Source organism: Mirounga leonina, unplaced genomic scaffold (assembly GCF_011800145.1).
Source record: "Mirounga leonina isolate KUSES-001 unplaced genomic scaffold, KU_Mleo_1.0 Mir_174, whole genome shotgun sequence".
In the NCBI taxonomy this organism is placed as follows: domain Eukaryota; kingdom Metazoa; phylum Chordata; class Mammalia; order Carnivora; family Phocidae; genus Mirounga; species Mirounga leonina.
In genome coordinates this window covers 3,549,131-3,573,423 of record NW_023270451.1, presented here as the reverse complement: position 1 = coordinate 3,573,423, position 24,293 = coordinate 3,549,131, and the positions used below count along the sequence as shown (strand labels likewise).

Below are 24,293 nucleotides of genomic sequence, written 5' to 3'. Positions count from 1 at the left end.
CTAAAGCAACATTTGGAGCTCTTGACGTGATAGGAAGTATACATTAGAAGATAAGGGGTCTTGAATAATGTCTCCCATTACAGTTCCCTGTTGCTCTCTCTTTTACATACTGATCACTTTCCCAGAGTCTTCAGCACAGGTGGAAAAGCTGCCACGCCAAGTGATCACTGTACGCCTGTGGGACATCAAACCACATGGACTCTAACCATCCTTGCTTTTTACAGTTGATTTCATTAGAAGCTACAGTGCATGCCAGCCAAGAAGGAACATTTTTTTTTAAGATCTTATTTATTCATGAGAGACAGAGAGGCAGAGGGAGAAGCAGGCTCCCCGCTGAGCAGGAAGCCCAATGCGTAACTCCATCCCAGGACCCCAAGATCATGACCCGAGCCGAAGGCAGACGCTTAACCGACTGAGCCACCCAGGTGCCCCAAGAAGGAACATTTTTAATTGCAGCAGTTAAGACTTTTGGGGGGATGATTTTCCCAAGACAGGGTTGACTAAATCTTTGCACAAGGCATCTAGACCAAAGCAAGGGCAGAAGAGTAGGAAAACGGGATCACAGGTGGTCCTGGAGAAGACCAGAAAATGGAAGCAAGTTTAAGGAATACTCTTAAGGTGATCTATCTCAAGGCGGAACTCTTAAATCATCAATATGAGCCCCGGATCTAATTGCAATGTCATCCCACTTGCACATGCTGAACATGTACAATGTGCCCTTAATCAGTAGGACCACTGGGTGTCACCTGAGCCACACAGACTCCAGTGTAGCTCGGTGACTGATGTGTGACTGATGGGTGATATCTAGAGTCATGGACCCAGTACAGCAGCCGCCGCCCAAACACGGCAATGGAGCAGTGGAACTGTGGCTAGTATGACTGAAAGCTCAATTGTAAATTTTATGTAACTTAAAGAAATTTTTTTGGGGGGCGCCTGGCTGGCTCAGTCGATTAAGCGTCTGCCTTCGGCTCAGGTCATGATCCCGGGGTCCTGAAATGGGAGTCCTGCATCAGGCTCCTGCTCAGCGGGGGGCCTGCTTCTCCCTCTCCCTCTGCTTGTGCTCTCGCTCTCTGTCTCTGTCAAATAAATAACATCTTAAAAAAAAATTTTTTTTAAGTTAACTTAAATTTAAATTAACCGTCTGTGGCTGGTGGGGGTTGCACTGGCCACTCCAGGTCTAGAGCCTTGCTTCCCCAAGTGTGATTGCAGACTAGCAGTGCAGGACCCTCTGGGAATTTGCTAGAAATGCAAAGTATTTCCGACTCCACCCGGAGTTCCTGAAGTACATCCCACAGTGTACAAGATTGCCAGGTGGTTCCTATGCACATTCAAGTTTGGAAAGCCCTTAGAGTACAGGGTCTTATTTGAAATTGTATAAAAAGCTAGCATATCTATGTATGTCTAGCTATGGGTGTGTGTGTATACACACTTGCCCTCTTTCCTTCCTCTGGAGGCAACATCCATACTTTTTCCTCCGATTTTTCAAGTTCATGATCCCAAACTGAGAAGTTTTAGCCCATAGGACTGGGCCCTATAAATTCAGAAAGCAGATTTCACTGAACAGAGAGAACCGTGAAGTGACCCTTGGTTCTGCAGCCACACTCTTCAATTCATGGAGGGCAGAGCCGGGCCCTTCACAGCTCTGAGTTCTTCCACTGTGCTTTCACCTCTTCACGTGTGGGAGCGACACGGTGTGCGTTTCTGCTTCAGAACACCGCATATACACACACCAGTATGGAAGCTCAGGCCCACAAGAGCATTCCAGGACCAACGGCAGCTTGCGCTCACGTGTACCGTGTGGCACAGCCGGTCAGGTTTTAAGTAGCCTTGTGCTTCTGCAGGTGCTACCAAGTTTTTGGTGGGACTCATCCAGGAAATGTGGGTTTTTTAATTTTTATTTTATTTATTTGCGAGAGAGAGAATGAGAGACAGAGAGCATGAGTGGGGGAGGGTCAGAGGGAGAAGCAGACTCCCTGCCGAGCAGGGAGCCCGATGCAGGACTCGATCCCAGGCCTCCAGGATCATGACCCGAGCCGAAGGCAGTCGCCCAACCAACTGAGCCACCCAGGCGCCCCAATGTGGGTTTTTTTAAATAAAGTTATGCTTTAATTCTTTTTAAGATTTTATTTATTTATTTGACAGAGAGAGACAGCGAGAGAGAGAACACAAGCAGGGGGAGTGGGACAGGGAGAAGCAGACTCCCCACTGAGTAGGGAGTCCGATGCGGGGCTCGATCCCAGGACGCTGGGATCATGACCTGAGCCGAAGGCAGACGCTTAACGACTGAGCCACCCAGGCGCCCTGGGAAATGTTTTTTATTAGTATAACTAATGGCTGTCTAGTTACTATCTGCAACATGAAACCATGAATAAAAACAGTTGATAATAAGAGTGTGAATATTTAGCTTCTTAGTTAATAGTGCTGGGTTTACATTGTAATAAAAAATAATGGTCTTTTATTATTTCTTTTAGGCAAAAACTGAGAACATAAGGTATATTTATGTTGAGAATGAGGCTGCCTTTAGGCTTATAAATTTGCCACAGAGAAATGTCTTCCCTTTGTTAAGATCAACAAAATGTCCTGACGTTGATGCTAAGGCAATGATATATTCCAAGCTGACAAGTCCCTGATGTTAGATGGGAGGTCCCCAAGTCTCAAAATGGCGCTAAGACTCTGCCTTGAATCGTTATTTCCCCAGCGGTGTTTAAGAAGAAACATGCACAAACTGGCAGTTGGCTAATGCAGTGAGAAAATGGACTCATCCCATAGGGCCGTAAGTATTTCCCAGATGAAGACAACATTTCTAAGTTTAGCCTCACTTTTTTTTCCAATAATGGAAATTTATAAATGCAGAGCTACTGAATGCACTTGCATTAGGCAGTTAGTCCCCTTCATGAGCACTTTTTTCACTCATCAGTCTGATGAAGGAAAGTAACTCGCTAGCAGTGGGAAGTGCAAACAGTCCAATATACATTTAACAAATTTGGCTTTGGTAGGCCAGAAGAATCTTTAGAAACTAGCCAGCTGAAAGAGTTCTTTCCCACGAGATTTCTAATCTTTTTCACCTCTGCAGTGTGATGGATGCCATTAAAATACAGGGATGAAAAGCAGTTCTCAGTCTTCCACTGCCAGACCTGGGACATTTGTCACCCACACCGCCATGGTGGGAACGTTCCTGGTAGGGAAGCTTTTCTCCATTCTTCTCTCCAGAAAGCATGCTGGGAAGCAAGGGAGGGGTGCTACTGGAAGAATAAGCCTGAATCCAGTCCAACATGGTCCAACATGGTCCAACAGCCGTAGAGCCTGGCGCTCAACTGTATGATTCTCATGACATCTCACACCCGAGCAGGACAGATCTTTGTGCCGACACCATCTCTGAGGATCCCTCATTCACTTCGTTCCTTGCCCTCAGTCTGGGCCAAGGTTCTCATTTGCGCTCAGTTTTAGATAATTTATTTGATTAACATAACTAGTAGAAAGGAGTTTTAAAAAATATTTATTGTATTTTGTTTTAGAAATGGTAGAAAATAAAAATCGGAGCACTTACGTCACACACACACTTGGAAAGGCCTATTTAACCTTCCACGCCAGAGACAAGTTTTACACAAGGGCCCGAAACGGAAACACCTACACTGAAGGTGACGAAGGCTGATGCTGCTGATTGGAGGAGCCCTTGGAAAGGTTTAAAGTTTTCTTCTCTGCTGTCATTCATCTCGGGGCAAATAACCAGTCCAGTGGAAGGAGTTCTGAACATAAAAGGCACCTAGAGTAAAAATCAGACCTTGACTGATAAAAATAGCTGCACGCGTTTACATCGAGAAAAAAAGGTCCTATCAATGCAACTGTCCTGCAAGGCAATGAGAATATAAATGCAAAGCTATTGCAACTAAAAGATCTATCAACACTTACCTAAACCTGGTATAAGAGTTAGATGATGACACATCACTTTTGTGTTTATAAACCTTAGATGTTTTATCATCATTTAAGTAAGCATGAGTCCTGTACTTGTATTAATAGCTAGGGGTGGGGTATTCTATTTATTCATAGTCAAGATTTATTTTGTTGCATTTTCTCTTAAAATGCACCCTTGCATACTCCATTCATGGATACATTAAAAATTCATGTTGTCCTTTAAGAATGTAGCAAAACCTAAAACTGCAACTTTAAACCAAAGTCCTTTTAAATTATGATAAAGCCAGGAAAGCTGACATTTTACTATGACTTAAGCACCTGAAATATATTCTGATCAATTTATATCCTCTGAGCTAGAATTAGGATCCTCAGGATTTGTATATGTGTACAAATATTGCAAATTAAGCTAATAAAAACCTGAAAAAATACAAATAATCTTGAACTACAAGGATCTAAAGTACACCTATGGGTCTGAACAGGAAGCGGGCGGACACTGGGTGCATCTTATCATCTGGGGAAAAGGGCTCAGCGGAGCCAGGTGGTATTCAGCTGGGTCTGGTTCTTGATGCTGGTATCCACTTTTAGCACTTCGCGAATGGCCATGGTAGCGTAGGTAGAAGGAGGGAGAGAAAAATCCATCTTCAGAGCTCTGTATTTGCCTTCTGCCAGGCAAGAGAGAAGAGAACGGTCAGAAAAGGCAGGCAGCAGCAGACAGACTGGGGCGAGTCATAGCATCTATACAGGAAGGAAATAACCACGCTCCTTCCCTCGGGCGCCACTTCCCGTGGGGCTGCAGAGAGCGAACCGTGGAAGTGAGACCTGGGAGTATACGATCCAGCTGAATCCCTATGGTAATTCTACCCGGAACCTTCATAAAAAGGGCAAACATGACACAAAAGTAACAGAGTGAAAACACAATGGAACGGCACCAAGAATTTGACAATAACAATGCAAATTTCACGCGTTAGACTCCGTTCATGGCACCTGTGTTAACTCGGGGGGTGGGGATGTGGAGGAAATATTTGATCATCTAACACCACAATCTTCTGTAATGTTTCTTCATTTTCAGCGAAATCTACCATTTTAATTATCAGGCTATAACCATGAAACTAAGATGACAAAACACAAAATAGAAATCACCGAGCTGGTGGAAGGTAGTGGTGACTGCAAGAGTTTCTTTCTTTTAAAGGACTTTATTCATTTATTTGAGAGAGAGAGAGAGACAGAGCATGAGCAGGAGGGAGGAGGCAGAGGGAGAAGGAGACTCCCCGATGAGCAGGGAGCCTGATGCGGGACTCGATCCCAGGACCCCGGGATCATGACCCGACCCGAACGCAGATGCTTAACTGACCGAGCCACCCAGGCGCCCGTAATTTATGTTTCTGATTGAGAAAACATTTCACAGTTGACAAAGAACTGAGCGCTGAGTAAACTTACCAGAAGCAAACACCGGTGGCGGTTTCCCTTCCAGGTTGTCCACATCTGTGTTGAAGAGTGGAATTTTAGGATCATCGTATGCAACGACTTCCCTTCAAAACACATACAGAAAGAAAAGTGTGAATGTGAACAACCATAAACACTACTAAGCTGCTTGCTGCTGTTTGCTTAGAAAGGAGAACACACAGGCCTGCTGGAACTAATTCTGGGTGGGACCATTTGGTAACAGGATAGGGCCAGATCAGATATGTGAGTATTGCCTTGATAATGTACACAGCAAGGTGACAAAGGACGCCAGTCTGTATAAAAAAAAATGTAAAATGTTTCCTTAGGATAGAAATTCTCTTTATACGTACTTGGTAAGTACTACACTTTGCACAGATGCGAATGAATTAATAATGGCATTTATGTTTTCTCCAGAGTGGTTTTCACTACTAACAACACTGCATTACTCGTAAGGAACTGCTCTCTGGAGTGGGGAGGACCAAGTCCAACCCTGCCAACCTCATCACACAACCCAGAGTAGGGAAGATAGAAAGGGAGAATGAGATGGAGAGAGAGAAGAGAGAGAACTTCCTGGCAATGGACAACTAATTCAAGATTTCGTTTTAAAAATTATCAAATAGGGGCGCCTGGGTGGCTCAGTCGGTTAAGCGACTGCCTTCGGCTCAGGTCATGATCCTGGAGTCCCGGGATCGAGTCCTGCATCGGGCTCCCTGCTCGGCGGGGAGTCTGCTTCTCCCTCTGACCCTCCCCGCTCTCATGCTCTCTCTCTCTCTCATTCTCGCTGTCTCAAATAAATAAAATCTTAAAAAAAAAAAAAATAAAAATTATCAAATAAAGCTTTAGTTTACATTAGGTACTGAAATATTTTAAATGAGTTAATGCACGTTTATTTTTCTCTTTAGAAACATGATATTAAACAGATCTGTGTTTGGAACTCATAGCTAATTCTTTTTTTTTTTTTTTTTTTAAAGATTTTATTTATTTATCTGACACAGCGAGAGAGGGAACACAAGCAGGGGGAGAGGGAGAAGCAGGCCCCCCGGCGAGCAGGGAGCCCAATGCAGGGCTCGATCCTAGGACCCTGGGATCATGACCCGAGCCAAAGGCAGATGCTCAATGACTGAACCACCCGGCGCCCCCACAGCTAATTTTGAATAAAGGTAGCTTGCTCAGGGATAGTTCTGTAAGCAAATCTCGAATTTTAAAAGATCTCTTTTTATTTATTTGAGAGAGAAAGAGAGAGCGGGGGGAGGAGGGGCCCTCAAGCAGACTCTGGAGCCAGACGCGGGGCTCAATCTCACCACCCTGAGATCATGACCTGAGCCAAAACCAAGCTGGACACTTAACTAACTGAGCCACCCAGGTGCCCCAGCAAATCTCAATTTTGTATTTAATAGGGAAAAAGTCTATTCTCTGCACATTTCTTCAATAATTTAGCAAGGTCAATAAAATGTAAACCTAACCACTTTCACTCATTTGTTTCCTGATGATTTGAAAAACCCAAGTAGTAGCAATAATAATAATAGTAATAATAGCAAGTAGCACTTCTACATCAGGTTGTAAATACTGGAAAATACACAGGTGATGCAAAAGCTTTCAATCTCACATAAAAATTCAGTTCTATTTTATCACTCACCAACTGACATTCTGAGGACGAATAATGATCTTTCGGTAGGCTCCTGATAAGGAATAATCTCGAATTTTGTGTCTCATGTTATCAATATCCAGATTGTCTGCTGTGAGCATTTCCCTGTAGGCTTCACTGACTATAAAATACAAAAAGTTAGTCGGAATGCAGCATGCCAGCAAGCTACCTTCAGCTAGACTACAAAGAGAGTAACATGTAAATTCAGTTAGATCGTCCTAACAAAACCAGTCCCTCTAATTTATAATCCATCCTGTTCTCTGTAATCAAAATTGAGGGACTTACTCCCAGGACTAGGTGTCTCCAGCTGAGGCTGGACCAACTTGTAAGTTACCTCTTGCAAGCAGCCAGAGTATCTGGAGCGTAAGGTTCTTAAGCTAACTACAAAAAGCGTTTAATTTTTTTTTAAGATTTTATTTGTTTATTTATTTGACAGAGAGACACTGCGAGAGAGGAAACACAAGCAGGGGGAGTGGGAGAGGGAGAAGCAGGCTTCCCGCTGAGCAGGGAGCCCGACTCGGGGCTCGATCCCAGGACCCCGGGATCATGACCTGAGCCGAAGGCAGACGCTTAACGACTCAGCCACCCAGGAGCCCCTACAAAAAGCATTTCATCAGAAGTTATTCAACTACAATTTATACATGCTCAGAGTTGGAAAAGACCATGTACAGAGGCCTCAAACTCTTTCTGGAGGAAGGAAAATATAAATAATATATATACATAAAAATAAAAGACCTGGGAAAAACATCTGAGCTCAGCCTCGCACCTGACGTGGACTCTGTTTTATAACACCCGAGAGAGACTGTCATCTAGCCTTTGCTTGCTGGGGCCAGTTACGGGTAACCACTTCTTCGTGAGAAACACAACTGTTAGAAGTTCCTTATTCCAAGCTGAAATCTGTCTTTCTAGAACTTCTGTTGAGTGCTTTGGAACACGGCCGATTCACTGCACTCTTCCATGTGCACTCACGAGCACTGGCCCTTTAAGCCGTCTCTTCTCTAGGCCACCCAACTGTCCCTTCAACTGTCCCTCTGCCATTTCTGTATTCCCCACAAAACACTTCATCGGTCTCAGGGTAGCAGCCTGAAGTTCTGTAAGAACTCCAGATACTTTATGTCGACTGTCAAACTAGGCCTTTACAAAAGTAACAATTTACATTTAACCCTATTCAATGCCTTCTGTGGTTCTTTTAAAAAACCTATTTTTCATATAATTAGTATTAACCATTCTGGGTAACATAATTTGCAAACATGATAAACAGATTTCTTTATTCAAGTTATTCATAAAAAATACTGGGTAGACCAGGGTGAAGGAAAGACTCACAACACACCTATAAGACAACAGGGATCCCAAATTGAGCATTGCTGGACACCGAGTGTGCATATGTTACCAACCCACAGGCCCGAACCACCACCCATCCAGTCTGTGAGCCCCTATCTTAGTCACAAGGTTTTCATGGACGGCTTGGCCAAAGGCTGTGCTGAATTTATAGATAATTGGTATTAGCCCACATTTCTGATCCTGAGAGGTACAAGAAAGAAGAATAGAATGTTTACTTTCTCTTTCTTGGAAGCTCTGAGCATCTTAAGTGCTTTCCTTCTCACTAGTTCCTGGTATCAGTGCCTCCTCGGGGCCTCACTGCGGTGTCAGAGTAGGAAGAACTTCCCTGCCCCCTCCCTCATCTCCCTTGTCATTTTCTCCTCGTCTCTACTCCTGTCCCTCAGTGGAGTCAACCTCACATAAATATTAGGAGCACAGCATTTTGATTGTGTTAATCAACATGGAAGTGGCAGATGACTAACTTTTTTAAGTATTTGCATTATCAAAGAAGGGTGTTAATACCTAATCATTCTATAACTTGTACAATTTCAAGGAATATAACACTGACAAGGAAAATTCATTCTGGTCCCTTGAGAGAAAAGATGGTTTAAGTAGGCTCCACGCCCAGTGTGGAGCCCAACGTTGGGCCTGAACTCACGACCCTGAGATCAAGGCCTGAGCTGCGATCAAGAGTCAGATGCTTAACTGAATGAGCCACCCAAGGGCTCCAACAATAAAGATTTTTTTTACAAGAAATAACCTCCCACAGACCAGTGCTGGCTAGGAGTAAATTTCCAGGGTCAGATCCACCAAGCTGGTCCCATGCTCAGAGCTGCTTTCTTTTTTCCAATTTTTGAATCCTTGAACAATGAAAGTTCCAATCCACAACCTTCCCAACCCTAATCCATTAAGGTAACGGAAGTAATTAATAACAGCCTGTGGGGAATGGGAAATAAGGGTGGTGAATTCTAACTTTTCACTCTATAAACTTCTGTGCTCGTTGACTTTTAAAACACAGTTTTTTAACCTTTAAAAAAGGCTAAAAGAAGCAATGTTAAAGTAGAACTATCCATTCACTTTCTCAATGACTTTTTCCAAAGCCTTCCTATCTTTAATAAGAATTAGTGGATTTCAGAAATTTAAATACCATTTTGTTTCTTAATTTACTCATCCAGGGGCGCCTGGCTGGCTTAGTCAGTGGATCATGTGACTCCTGATCTTGGAGTTATAAGTTTGAGCCACATGCTGGGTGTAGAGATTACTTAAAAATAAAAAAAATAAAATAAATAAATTTTAATTATCCATCTGAATACATCCCTTCCTGGGGGACTTTATATGTAAACATGGTTTATAAATGCTTGAAATTGAAACATTTTCAAGTCTGATGGAAATCAAAGTTCTAAAATTATATTTCAAGTACTGATTTTTTTTCCCCCTCTCTCTACCCTTGGCGGCCAGTGGCTTAAATATGTCAGACTTTTTTTTTTTTTAAGATTTTATTTATTTGACAGAGACAGAGAGAGCACAAGCAGAGGGAGCGGAAGGCAGAGGGAGAAGGAGGCTCCCCGTAGAGAAGGGGGAGCCCAATGCGGGGCTCGATCCCAGGACTTTGGAATCATGACCTGAGCCGAAGGCAGTTGCTTAACCAACTGAGCCACCCAGGTGCCCTGTCAGACTTCGTTTTAACTATTTTCCCCAGACAGGGAACTTACTTTTATGCTTTGGGTAGATAACATCGAAACCCGGCAAGGGCATTACCACATCATGGATGGAGTAATTATTAACATCTTCTTCATCAATGTAGGTAGCTGTAGCTGCCAAGTCACAAACAGAGAAATTAAGAAAAATTATGAAAATAGGTAATATTTGCATGAGCCTGATCTTCTAAAATTATACACATCTAAGAAGTCAGAAGTGCAAGCTGACATGGCTGAGTGGCCTACAACAAAGCTTAAAGAAATGAAGTTAGAGATCTTTTTGTCTTTTCTGCTCTACCCAAGAAATAAAAATCATGGACTGAGAACAAGTGGAAAGTAAAAAGAAAAAAAAAAAATTTATTTCTCAGCTGCACCCTCAATTTTTTAGAATGTTTGTTTTTTTTTTTTTTAAAGATTTTATTTATTTGAGAGAGAGAATGAGAGAGAGAGTGCATGAGAGGGAGAAGGGTCAGAGGGAGAAGCAGACTCCCTGCTGAGCAGGGAGCCCGATGGGGGACTCGATCCCAGGACTCCAGGATCATGACCTGAGCTGAAGGCAGATGCTTAATCTATTGGGCCACCCAGATGCCCCAAACTGGATATATATCTTCATTAAAGACACAGATCCAAACTGTTCAATCTGAGTTTACAATGTCTTTCCATTTCAACCTTACTAGACATCTCTCCCTCTCTCTTAAGTAGTGGCCAGGCTGGATTTTAAGCACCAGTGTCAAACAACTCTAGTTGGGTCAATAATGAGGATATCTGCCTTTTTACCTCCTTTGAGAACAAGGTCACCTGGAACGGGCTTCAGTCCGTACTCTTCTATTCTCTTGCTTACCATGTTATTCCATACATAGCTTTGGTAGCTATGAATATACATTAAGCGATTATTTCTTGGTATCTGGAAGGAAGAAAAAAATGGGGAAGGAAAAAAATACATATTCTGAATATTAAAAGTACTGTACTTTCCAAGATATCTCACTTGTTTAGTGGTGACCCCAGGATAAGCAGCTCATACCTTGTCATTTTTCTAATAGCTGACAGAAACAGTGACTGACGTGCAGCACCCAGTATGAGAGACAGAACCCCTCTGACTCTGACTACGGGTGTTCAGTCAGCTCCGAATGCAGCGGTTGCCATGCATTCATGCAAATAAAGCAACGCTGGGAGAACCTCTACCCTGAATCAAAAACACAGTGCTCAAACTGTAGAAATTTACACATCACTTACAGAGCAAACAGTGTTTTCTTCCTGATAATTCCATGGAAGAAGAAAACCTAGATGACTGAATGGACAACTAATTTCACGTAGCAAAAATTCTGCTTTTTTTGTTTGCCTGGGGAAGCGTAAGTAAGACTGAAGTTGAAGAGTTAAACTTCAGTCTATTCTGGGTATAGATATCTGAATAATAGCACGTGCCAAGATGGGACCCACTGTTGAACCAATGAAGAAACCAAAGAAACGCGATCACTTAAACCACTTCTAGTGCAACCTCTTACTTTTCGGTAGGTTACAGTGCTGATGCTGGAGAATGATCAAGAAATAACCTCTAAGACGGATTGTGAATTTCTAAGTACCAAGATGCTTAATTTAAATTTCTTTGCAGATAATATTTTCCACTTTAATGCTTTTCTCATGCCATCAACGTTAATAATTATTGCCAACATTTCCCCCACCCTCCCACCACCCCCATCGCCATTCAGGGTACAAACAAGGATCACTCAGGTAACACGGCACTCAGAGATCACCAAAGGATCCTTATTTCACTTTTGCTCTTTCAAAATTTAGTAAAATACTTAAAGATAAAATTTAAAAAGCATTAAGCCACCTCAAGTCATTCGCCTGACTTCACAAATAGCACTCACTATGCCAAATGCAGAGACTATATTCTTCATTCCATATTTGGAAAGTCCTCGAAGCAGCTGCCCTTCCACACACCTTTTGACAGGAAGTTTTCTGAGGGCAGCAGCTGGGTCTTTGGTCTTCGCCCACTCTTCCCTGCACTTAACCAAGTAGCCCTTTTCGGCTGGGGGAAAAAAAAAGCTGTGATTGAAACAATTTATCGAATAGACAGATTCCCGTAACTTAATGGGCTTCCTAGAGAACACAAAATTAGAAAATGCTCTTTGTAATACAGGTACTCTGAACAGCTTCTGTTCACCTGCAAATACCCATCAGAATGTGAAAAGGCGGGACAGGCAGAGTGTACTGAACGAGCCGGCTTTGTCCACCTACTGCCACCCCAGGATTTTTTTTTCTTTCTTTTAGATTTTATTTATTTATTTGACAGAGACACAGCAAGAGAGGGAACACAGGCAGGGGAAGTGGGAGAGGGAGAAGCAGGCTTCCCGCTGAGCAAGAAGCCCGATGAGGGGCTTGATCCCAGGACGCTGGGATCATGACCTGAGCTGAAGGCAGACGCTTAACAACTGAGCCACCCAGGTGCCCCCACCCCAGGATTTAAAGACCATTACTGTTCCATGATCACGGCTGATTCAACACAAGACAAAACCCAGGTAGTCCTTTCTTCCTTCTCTTTTTCTACTGTGTTGGCAAATTTAATAGGCCATTCTCCTTTATTAGACAACTTTATCTCTTTTAATTTGCAAATGAATAACTACCCAAAGGGCATAATTGTTTTGATAATTTGTGTGTGTGTGGTTTTTTTTTTTTTGAGAGGCTCCATGCCCAGCTTGGAGCCCAATGTGGGGCTTAAACTCACGGCCCTGTGATCAAGACCTGGGCTGAAATCAAGAGTCGGACACTTAACTGACTGAGCCACCCAGTGCCCTTGTACAGTAGTATTTAAATTTTTTTTTATACAGTACGAATGCAGAGGTACTTTCTGGGAAGTTTTTTTTTTACAAACTCTTCAAATACCTCAACATTTTTTGGCCCAGTTTTTACATTCTATTACACTATGCTTTAACAAATTAACCACAAGCGAAACGTGTCTGGATTCCTGCATGTTCAGAGATTTAGTAGTACATGGGGAAAAGGAAATAAACGTATTAATTTATTAAAGAATAAATTAGATGAAAACAGGATATAAATTATAAATCTCAAATATATAATTTATGAAAAAATGAACTATCCTTTCTATTTTACTGTAAAAACAATCTTTAAAATTCTGAAATAACTACCCCCAATATGCACACATACTTTTTATTCAAAGCAATTCCATGAATACCTAACAAGATATTCTATTTTTTTAATTAATGGATTTTATTCTCACCTCCAGAACGGGGTTTCAATATTAAATCCATGACTTCAGTCCAGGAATTCTGTAGGATAGCTCTAAAATTAAACATCATTTATTTTACTTAATTTTGCAGTATGATGAATTTTATATGTCAAAATCTGTGCAGTAACAAATCATGTTAACTTTATATATTTTATTAAATGTAAAAGTAAGTTGAAAAACTAATATAATGATAAAGGTTTCAAATGTAAATGCCAAAGGAAATTAAAAAAGAGAACAAAATGAAGAGCATGTTCACTCATTAACATTTAGTATCACGTCAGTTTTAAAATGCTAGTAGTATAAATCCTACCAACTCATTAAGCTGTTATACATGGTATTATCTGTTTAAATCAAAGTTAAGTCTTTCTGCAGTAAAACTTATTTGAACTTCTCAAGAAACCCCTCCCCCTTGTTAAATACCTTCTTGCTTAAACAATAAATAACACTTTATCCTTCCTATTATTCTTGCCAAAATGAAAATATCTTTATTTTTGCTGATAATATATGCTTTTTTTTTTTTTTTTAAGATTTTATTTATTTATTTGACAGAGAGAGACACAGCGAGAGTGGGAACACAAGCAGGGGGAGTGGGAGAGGGAGAAGCAGGCTTCCCGCGGAGCAGGGAGCCTGATGCGGGGCTCGATCCCAGGACCCTGAGATCATGACCTGAGCCGAAGGCAGATGCTTAACGACTGAGCCACCCAGGCGCCCCTATAATATATGCTTCTTAAAAATTACGTAGTATATAAGAAAGGTTACCTGTTATCTAATTAATATTACCTAAATTAACACTTCAGAGAGTATTTTTCATGACTTTTTAAAAAAAGATTTTTTTTTTTTTTAAAGATTTTATTTATTTATTTGACAGAGACACAGCGAGAGAAGGAACACAAGCAGGGGGAGTAGGAGAGGGAGAAGCAGACTCCCTGCTGAGCAGGGAGCCTGATGTGGGGCTCGATCCCAGGACCCTGGGATCATGACCTGAGCCGAAGGCAGACACTTAACAACTGAGCCACCCAGGTGCCCCAAGATTTTATTTTTTTTAAGATTTTATTTATTTGAGAGAGCGCAACAGAAAGAGAGAGGGAACGAGTGGGGGGGGGAGGGGCAGAAGAACAAGCAGACTCCCCGTTGAGCAGGGAGCCCAAAGCAGGACTTGATCCCAGGACTCAGGGATCATGACCTGGGCCAAAGGCAGACGCTTCATCAACTAAGCCACCCAGGGGACCCCTTAAAGATTTTAAGTAATCTCTACACCCAGTGTGAGGCTAGAACTCACAACCCCAAGATTAAGAGTCACGAGCTCCCCTAAGCCAACCAGGTGCCACCATGACGTTTTTGATACATCTATAAGCATATCCAATTTTTCCTTTAACTTTTATTACATTATATTTTGCCGTACGAAAATTCTATTCTGTGCATCATATCTGAATTTTTTTTTTCCAATTAAGATTTCTGGTGTTGGAGTCATGCTTAGAAAGGCCTTCTCTAGGGGCACCTGGGTAGCTCAGTTGGTTAAGTGTCCAAATCTTGGTTTTGGCTCAGGTCATGTGTGGGATAGAGCTCCACAGGGAGCCCCAAATCGGGCTCCATGCTCAGCGGGGAGTCTGCTTGAGATTATCTCTCTCATCCTCCCCCACCCCCCGCCCACCCACTCTGTCCCTCTCTAAAATAAATAAATAAATCTTTTAAAAAAAAGGAAGGCCTTCCCCACCAAAAGAATATAGAAATCCCTTCTACTAATTTTTCTGTTTCTTCTAGTTAACTGGGATTTTTATTTTTCATATTTAAGTTAACCTATATGGGATCTTTTTGCATATTAAACTGTATAAAATGCTGCTTGGTATCCAATGATATGATCATGTGGATTTTTTATCCACTAGTGCGATTAATTACATAACAGATTTCTTACTGCTGGCCATCCTTGCAGTCCTGGAACAAGCCACGCTCTATCAGTCTTTCAATATTCTCCTGGGGGACACATTATGGAGCTGGCTAGGCTATCCGAAACACCTCTAGAGAGTGGAGAACTAGTTCAGGACTGGGCACTGGTCTGTCAGGTATCATAGAAGATGTCGGTGTTCAAAAACCTATTACCTGGCTGGCCACTTGGTTTTGTGACTAGGTTTCCTGTAGAACACCCGTGCTCATCTGCGGACACACTGCGTGCGTATGACTTTCACACTGTTGTAATGGCAGCGCTGAGCACCTGCTATGAACAGCCCACGGCCCACAAAGCCCAAGATATTTACTGTCTGGCCCTTCACAGGAAAAGTCTGCCAACACGTGGTATAGTTTCTGAAGATGCTACCACATACATGAAAGTTCAGTACATACTGCCATATTAAACATGTGCAGATTTCAGTCACAAGAGGCCTTTCTACCTGGACCTCTACACATTAAGATGTTTTCCACTTTTCTTACATCATCTTTCTTTCTTCCAGCTTTTTTTTTTAATTGTATAAAATACGCCTAACATGAAACTTTTTTTTTAAGATTTTTTTTTTTTTATTTATTTGACAGAGAGATAGCGAGAGCAGAACACAAGCAGGGGGAGTGGGAGAGGGAGAAGCAGGCTTCCCACGGAGCAGGGAGCCCAATGCGGGGCTCAATCCCAGGACCCTGGGATCATGACCTGAGCCGAAGGCAGACGCTTAACGACTGAGCCACCCAGGTGCCCCTAACATGAAACTCTTAATTTGGGCCATTTTTAAAGTGTACAGTTGTGTGACACCAAGTACATTTATACTGTGTGTAACCATCAGGACAACCTGCCCCCAGAACTTTTAATCTTCCTCAACTGAAACGCTGTACACATCAAGTAACTCCCATCTCCTGGCAACCACCACTCTACTTGACGTATGAATCTAACTACCCTAGGTACCTCACGTAAGAGGATTTACACAGTATTTGTCCTTTTGTGCCTGGCTTATTTCATTCAGCATAAAAGTCTTCGAGGTCGATGCATGTTGTAGCAGGTCTCAGAATCTCCTTCCTGTCAAAGCTGAAGGATTCTCCATTGTATCTGTGTAACATGTTTTGGATCCATTCATCTGTTAATGGACACTTGGTTGCTTCCACCTTTTGGCTGCTATGAGTTAACACTCTTAAAAACAGGGGTGTGTAAATATTTGAGTGTTCGCTTTCACTTTTGGGTAGATACTAAAAAATGGAATTTATGGATCATATGGTGATTCTACATTTAACGTTTTGAAGAATTACCGTATCATTTTCCACAGAGGCTGGTCCATTTTATACAGCAATGCAAAAGGGTTCCCATGTCTCCATATCTTCACCAACACTTGTTTTTCTTTTTTTAATAATGGTCCTTCTAATGGGTATAAAAAATTATCTCATTGTGGTTTTGATTTGTATTTCCTTAATGATTAGTAATATTGAGCACCTTTTCAATTAGTTTATTAGTCATTTGTATTTCTTTTTTGATGAAAGGTCTCTTCAAGTTCTTTGTCCACTTTTAATTAAGTTGTTTTGCTACTGCTGAGTTGTAAGGAACTCTGTATGTTTTGGATATTAACCCCTCATCAGATATATAATTTGCAAATATTTTCTCCCATTCTGTGGACTGCTTTTTCGTTGTTGATAGTGTCCTTTGTACACAAATATTTTTAATTTTATGGAGCCCAACCTATTGTTGTATCCTAGAAATTCGCAATCAAAAGTCATGAGGTTTTCCCCTAATTATATAGTTGTAGTAGGTTCAGGGCTTGGATCTATTTTGAGTTAATTCTTATAAATGATGTGAGACAACTTGTGATGGTGTGAAGGGTCCAGCTGCATTTTTTTATGTGTATATCCAATTTCCCCAACATAATTTGTTAAAAAGACTGTCCTCGGGGTGCCTGGGTGGCTCAGTCGTTAAGCGTCTGCCTTCGGCTCAGGTCATGATCCCAGGGTCTTGGAATCGAGACCCGCATCGGGCTCCCTGCTCGGCGGGAAGCCTGCTTCTCCCTCTCCCACTCCCCCTGCTTGTGATTCCCTCTCTCTCTGTGTCTCTCTCTCTGTCAAATAAATAAATAAATAAGTAAATCTTAAAAAAATAAAAGAACTGTGCTCTCCTCATTGAATGGTCTTGTCACCCTTGTCGAAAATCATTTGACCACGTATGCAAGGATTTATTCCCTTAAAAAATATATATATAATTCATATATCCATGTATATGGATAATTCATATATCCATGTAATTCATCTTCATTTAAGTGCATAATTCAATGGCTTTTGGTATACTCACAGAATTGTGTAACATTACGCAATCATTATGGAACATCTTTAGCACCCAAAAAGAAATACTACACCCAGCAGCAGTCACTCTCCATTACCCCTCCCCCAAATGTAGGCAACCACTAATCAACTTTGTCTCTATGGATTTGCCTATTCTGGATATTTCATATAAATGAATCCTGTAGTATCTTGCCCTTTGTGACTAGCTTCTTTCACTTAGCATGTTTTCAAGGTCCATCCATGTTGTAGCAGGTATCAGTACTCCATTCTCTTTTATTGTTGAATGACATTCCATTGTACGGATACATCACATTTTGTTTATCCATTTATCAGTTGATGGGACATTTGGGTTGTTTCCATTTTTTTTGGCTGCTATAAACGGTGTAAATTGTTTTCTTTTTTTTTTGGATTTACTTATTTATTTATTTGACAGAGAGAGAGAGAGACACAGCGAGAGAGGGAACACAAGCAGGGGGAGTGGGAGAGGGAGAAGCAGGCTCCCTGACGAGCAGGGAGCCCGATGCGGGGCTCAATCCCAGGACCCTGGGATCATGACCTGAGCCGAAGGCAGACGCTTAACGACTGAGCCACCCAGGCGCCCTAAATTCTTGTTTTCAAAAAATTGGTGTAAACACGTTTTCAATTCCTAAGTATTTACCTAGGAGTGTAACAGCTGAGTCCTATAATAACTCTACACTGAACCTTTTGGGGACTAGCCAGGCTGTTATCCAAAATGGCTATACCATTTTGTATTTCTACCGGCAGCACATGAGGGTTCCAATTTCTCCACATCCTCACCAACACTTGTTATTGTCTGTCTTTTTGTTTTAGCTATCATAGTGGATCTGAAGTGATAGTTCATTGTGGTTTTGAATTGCTTTTCCCTAACGATTAGTGATTCCCTGATGATGTTGAGCATCTTTTTGTGTGCCTACTGGCCATTAATCTATGTTTTTTGGAGAAATGTCTACTCAGATCACTTGCCTATTTTAGACTGTTGTCTCTTTGGTCTTTGAATTATAAGAGTTCTTTAAAAAAACTTTAGAGGGGCGCCTGGGTGGCTCAGTCGTTAAGCGTCTGCCTTCGGCTCAGGTCATGATCCCGGGTTCCTGGGATCGAGCCCCGCATCGGGCTCCCTGCTCCACGGGAAGCCTGCTTCTCCCTGTCCCACTCCCCCTGCTTGTGTTCCCTCTCTCGCTGTGTCTCTCTCTGTCAAATAAATAAATAAAAAATCTTTAAAAAAAAGAATAGAAGAGGAGCTGAGAGAGCAGCAGCAACTTTTTTTTTTCTTATGTTAATCCCCATACATTACATCATTAGTTTTAGATGAAGTGTTCCATGATTGTTTGTGCATAACACCCAGTGCTCCATGCAGAATGTGCCCTCCTCAATACCCACCACCAGGCTAACCCATCCTCCCACCCCCCTCCCCTCTAGAACCCTCAGTTTGTTTTTCAGAGTCCATAGTCTCTCATGGTTCATCTCCCCCTCCGATTCCCCCCCTTCATTCTTCCCCTCCTGTTATCTTCTTCTTTTTTTTTTAACATATATTGCATTGTTTGTTTCAGAGGTACAGATCTGAGATTCAACAGTCTTGCACAATTCACAGCGCTCACCATAGCACATACCCTCCCCAGTGTCTATCACCCAGCCACCCCATCCCTCCCACCCCACCCCCCACTCCAGCAACCCTCAGTTTGTTTCCTGCGATTAAGAATTCCTCATATCAGTGAGGTCATATGATACATGTCTTTCTCTGACTTATTTCGAGAGCAGTAGCAACTTTAAAAAAAAACAAAAAACTTTAGATATAAGTCATTTTTCCATCTTTAATCTATAAACTAAGGGTTGTTTTGTTTTTTCCTTAGGAGGTCCTATGATGGTAACAGTGGGCTGCTCTGAAGCTAGGAAATATTCCTATGTTATGGAAACTGTTGGTTTGAAATCTTGAATGGACTGCATACTGACTGTATACTTAGGGCCTACAATGCAATTTTTGTTCCTTTCTGTTTGTTTTTGATAAATCTGATCTCATTTTCATTAGCCATTTTATATTATCTTTGGAGTACAAAATTTGCAGGGTCCCATGGCTGTTCTTCTGCCAAATTAACTACAGATTCAAAAGTTGATACAGGGGCACCTGGGTGGCTCAGTTGGTTGAGGGTCTGACTCTTGGTTTCGGCTCACATCATGATCTCAGGGTCATGAGACTGAGCCCCGTGTAGGACTCTGCGCTCAGGGCAGGGTCTGCTTGAGATTCTCTCCTCCACCCACCACCCCCCAACTCCGCTCGCGCCTGCGCTCTCTCTTCCTCTCTAAAATAAATATAAAGATACAGTCTGGGGCGCCTGTCTGGCTCATCAGTGGAGCGTGCAACTCTTGATCTCAAGGTCAAGCTGGGCATGGAGCCTACTTAAAAAATAAATAAAATGCTATTTAAAACAAAACAAAACAAAATTTAAAAAGCCAAAAGTTGATACAGTCTTCCCTTAAACATTGAAAACATTATCATTTATTATCTAATAATAATGATTATTAGTTACTTTAGTTTTCTTCTCAGCAAAAATTCTTTTTCTGGTTAGTATGCTCTATCTATCGATCTATCTATTTATAAGATTTTATTTATTTGACAGAGACACAGCGAGAGAGGGAACACAAGCAGGGGGAGTGGCAGAGGGAGAAGCAGACTCCCCGCTGAGGAGGGAGCCCGATGCCGGCTCGATCCCAGGATCTGGGATCCTGACCTGAGCCAAAGGCAGATGCTTAACGACTGAGCCTCCCAGGCCCCCCTGGTTAGTATGCTTTAGTATTAAAATACTACTATCTGCTTATTGAGTACCTACTATATCCTAGATATAGCAACAGGTGCTGCATAAATATCACGTCACTTCATTTTCACCACCCTGTGAAGTCAGCATTACGATCTCCATTTGACAGATGAGTAATCTGAGGCTCAGAACTGCCTGAGCTTTTAACCTTCTCAATACTGCCTCAAAGAAATAGAGGAAATACTATATGACAGATTTTTATCATTTTGTGCTTTTCTAAAACTTTATTATTTTAAAAATATTTTATTTATTTATTTGAGAGACAGAAAGAAAGTGTGTGAGAGCAGGGGGAGGGGTGCAGAGAGAGAAAATCTCAAGCAGAGTCTGCACTCATTGCGGAGCCCTACGCAGGGCTCGATCCCACAACCCTGAAATCATGATATGAGCCAAAACCAAGAATCAGATGCCTAACCAACTGAGCCACCCAGGCACCCCAATCATTCTGTGCTTTTAAAAAATGCATGAACAAATGCAAGTTCATGTAGTCAGCTGCTGCAACCATGCACGGGAAGTCAAGAAAAGTCCTCTGTTCCTAGGACTATAGGGGACCAACTAGTGAGCTCCAGCAGACCCCCAAGCCTAAATTTCACCTTTGCTAGAACATGGGTTTGAAACACAAGGAAGAACACGAACTACATAATCTCTCAGATCACTTCTAACTCATGACTTCTATAATTCAAACTCCCATGAGAATGATTATTTTATGTAACAATCTACTGGACAGCAGGACAGCATATGACGGCTTAGGTTTCCAAATCCAATAAGTATGTATGTATGTATTTAAAGTTCATTTATTTGGGTGCTTGGGTGGCTCAATCGGTTAAGCATCTGCCTTCGGCTCAGGTCATGATCCCGAAGCCCTGGGATTGAGTCCTGCGTCGGGCTCCCTGTTCAGCGGGGAGTCTGCTTCTCGCTCTGCCCCTCCCTCTGCTCATGCTCTAATAAATAAAATAAAATTAAAAAAAAATTTATTTAAGTAATCTCTACACCCAATGTGGGGCTTGAACTCATGACCCCGAGATCAAGAGTTGCACGCTCTTCCAACTGAGCTAGCCAGGCGTCCCTTTTAAGGTTTTTTTTTTAAATTTATTTAAGTAATCTCTACACCCAATGTGGGGCTCCAATGACCCCAAGATCAAGAGTCCAAGTATTTATTGATGGGATTCCCACCCTAGCTTACCCTAGAGGGATTCCCTATTCCATGAAAGTGAATCAGAGTTCTTAAAATAAATTTTACCATGCTATTTCCATCCTACACCACTTTCTTTAAGGGCGGGGAAAATGCAGATGAAAGTTTAATAAACTGGAAAGCGTTTGTTAACAGAAATCACAAACTGCGTCCTGTCAGGCTAAGCAACAGCTTACTGTACTCAGCCACGAGTTACCTGTAAAGAAGGAACTAAAAACAGAATCCCTGGATGGGTTATCAGGGATGAGAGAAAAACTTACCTTTCAGGTTATATCTTTTTTAACACTAAATTAATTAATTTTTTTTCTTTTCAAAAAAATTTTTAAAGATCTTATTTATTTGACAGAGAGACACAGTGACAGAGGGAACACAAGCAGGGGGAGTGGGAGAGGGAGAAGCAGGCCTCCCGTCAAGTAGGGAGCGCAATGCGGGGTCTCGATCCCAGGACCCTGGGATCATGACCCGAGCCGAAGGCACACGCTTAACGACTGAGCCACCCAGGTGCCCCAATTTATTATTATTATTTTTGTATTAATTTGTATTATCTTAATACACAACAAAAACTAGAAGAATGCTATGGATCAGTTGATGAGACACACTGGTTCATTTGGCCCAGACATGAATAATTAAAAACAACAGCAACAAAAAGTCTTTCTTCTTTTTTTAAGTGAGCTCTTTCAGACAAAAGTTAAAAATTAAATACGCACCTTCCAACCTGGTATGTGGGGACAGCGGTAGTTCCAAATCTTTGCATTCCATAGTAGTTAATAAATCCGATCTCCTTGAGAGAGTGCATAGCTTGCTGAACTTGGTCATCAGTTCCTGTTATATTTCTGTAGGGGCCCAAGTTACCCAGAGAAGAAACTGAGTCAAACACATTCAGGGATGCAGATCATTAATGATATGGCTTGGCTTCCATGTCTTTCCCTTATTCCCTGCAGCTTTCTCTCTACCTGCTGAGGACTCTATGTTTTTTTTTTTTTTTTTAAATTGTGGCAAAATATACATAACATTAAATTGACCATTTTGGCCATTTTTAGGTATACAACCTAGTGGCTTTAAGTACACCGACAACGTTGCGCAACATTGCCCACTAGCTACTTCCTGAACTTTCCACTCTTCCCAAACGGAAACCCTGTACCCATTCAACAACAGCTCCCTGTCCCCCTCTTAGGCTCCCCTGCCCCAGGTAACCCTGTTCTACTTTCTGCGTCTGTGAATTTGCCCATCCCAGCTACTGCCTACAAGCGGAGGCATGGGCTCTTCGTCTCTTAACACTGTGTTTGAAGCACGTGGCTCCTTTCCAGCAGAGGCGCCGAGTTTCGAGAGGTGAGGGGGTGTCGGTACCAATTCTCCAGCACTATTTGCTCTCCCAGCCCTTTCAGGCTCCGCTTGGCCTTCCCTCGCTGCAACACCTGCTCGAACCAGCTCACCTGGATTAGAAACTGATCCGAACAGACCCTCTCTGGTCTGCACTCCTCCCTGCAGGTCTTTACCTGAGGACAACAGTGAAGTGATTCCCTTGAAGCTCTCCCAGTTTCAGAGGGTTTTTCTGATAGCTGAAATTCCCCAGTTTAAAGTTCATCAAGCACTTGTTCAAGTGGGCAAGTCTTTGAGCGGTTATTCTAAAAAACAGAAAATAAAAAAGGAGCACAAAGAGGATCATGAAATACTGCCTGACTGAAATAGTCTCGGGCACCCAACTACAAGAAACGACAGCTCAAAACAAGACTGTACACCAAGCTATGAGGAGTGGAAACACAGGCACCACGGCAGCTGGGCTGAGCACACTTTTCATTTCCCTCTGGATTGTTCCTCCAGCAAAATGATACTGGTTCAACCTTACTGGATAGATTAACCTGGGCCACATTTATATTCATAAAGCCTCGTGTGATTTATAATGATTAATGGAACAATCATATCTACTTTTTCTGAGAGGGAAGGGGGATAATAACAGCAATCCCATACAACCGTAAAGACTGTTATTAAACGTTTTAAAGAAGAGTTAGTCCTATTTTCATCTATCAGAAAAATACTGTAATCTAACTAAGGAAACTTGAAAACATAGAAAAGAAAAACAATGCAGTTTCATCACCTGGAAAAAAAATCTGCTAATATCTAACTTTGCATTTCCTCCTGTTCTTTTTTTAAACATGTTTTATAGATAGATAGATAGAGATGGCATTCTACCACAAATGTGTAACTTACTATCATTTAAAAGGTGTAAGAATGGGGCACCTGAGTGGCTCAGTCGCCTAAGCGTCTGCCTTCAGCTCAGATCATGATCCTGGGGTCCTGGGATGGAGCCCCGGGATCGTCATCGTAAAAGGAGCTTCTCCCTCTCCCTCTGCCCCTTCCCCTGCTCTCTCTTGCTCTCTCAAAAACAAAAAAAACCCCAAAAAACCCAAAAAACCTTTAAAAGGTATAAGGAAATTTTCATGAAAAATTCCTTAACTTCTTTAATAGTAATTTATGTAGAAAAACAAATTCAGAACTGAAAAACCTATGTCCGATCTCTATCCCTTGGCACCTCTCTCCACCTACAACTCACGTTAACAGTTTATTGTGCATCCCTCCAGAAACAATTTATGTATATAGAAGCATATATGTACCTACAGTCTTCTCCCTTTCAGGAATTTTTTGGTAAGTTCTTTATATGTTGTTTATATGGAAAAATACACAACTCCTAAGTGTTCTGCTTGACGAATTTTCACCAAGTGAACACAACCATGTAACTAGCACCCAGATCCTCCCCCTCTTTTGTTACATTATA

General features: G+C 41.9%; 1 protein-coding gene across 1 annotated transcript in view; it reads right to left on the bottom strand.

Annotated features, from left to right (window-relative positions):
- Positions 1-3,479: 3,479 nt before the first annotated feature.
- PUS7 (pseudouridine synthase 7) overlaps positions 3,480-24,293 on the bottom strand; it is a 54,920-nt gene continuing 34,106 nt past the window's right edge. The window contains exons 8-16 of the mRNA XM_035020388.1: positions 23,017-23,145; positions 22,228-22,353; positions 13,256-13,317; positions 11,886-12,046; positions 10,795-10,921; positions 10,033-10,134; positions 6,992-7,121; positions 5,350-5,441; positions 3,480-4,574 (exon numbers count right to left, since the gene is read on the bottom strand). Of these exons, the coding sequence (XP_034876279.1) occupies positions 4,438-4,574; positions 5,350-5,441; positions 6,992-7,121; positions 10,033-10,134; positions 10,795-10,921; positions 11,886-12,046; positions 13,256-13,317; positions 22,228-22,353; positions 23,017-23,145 (1,066 nt within the window). The 3' untranslated portion in view covers positions 3,480-4,437. The remainder of the gene's footprint in view (positions 4,575-5,349; positions 5,442-6,991; positions 7,122-10,032; positions 10,135-10,794; positions 10,922-11,885; positions 12,047-13,255; positions 13,318-22,227; positions 22,354-23,016; positions 23,146-24,293) is intronic.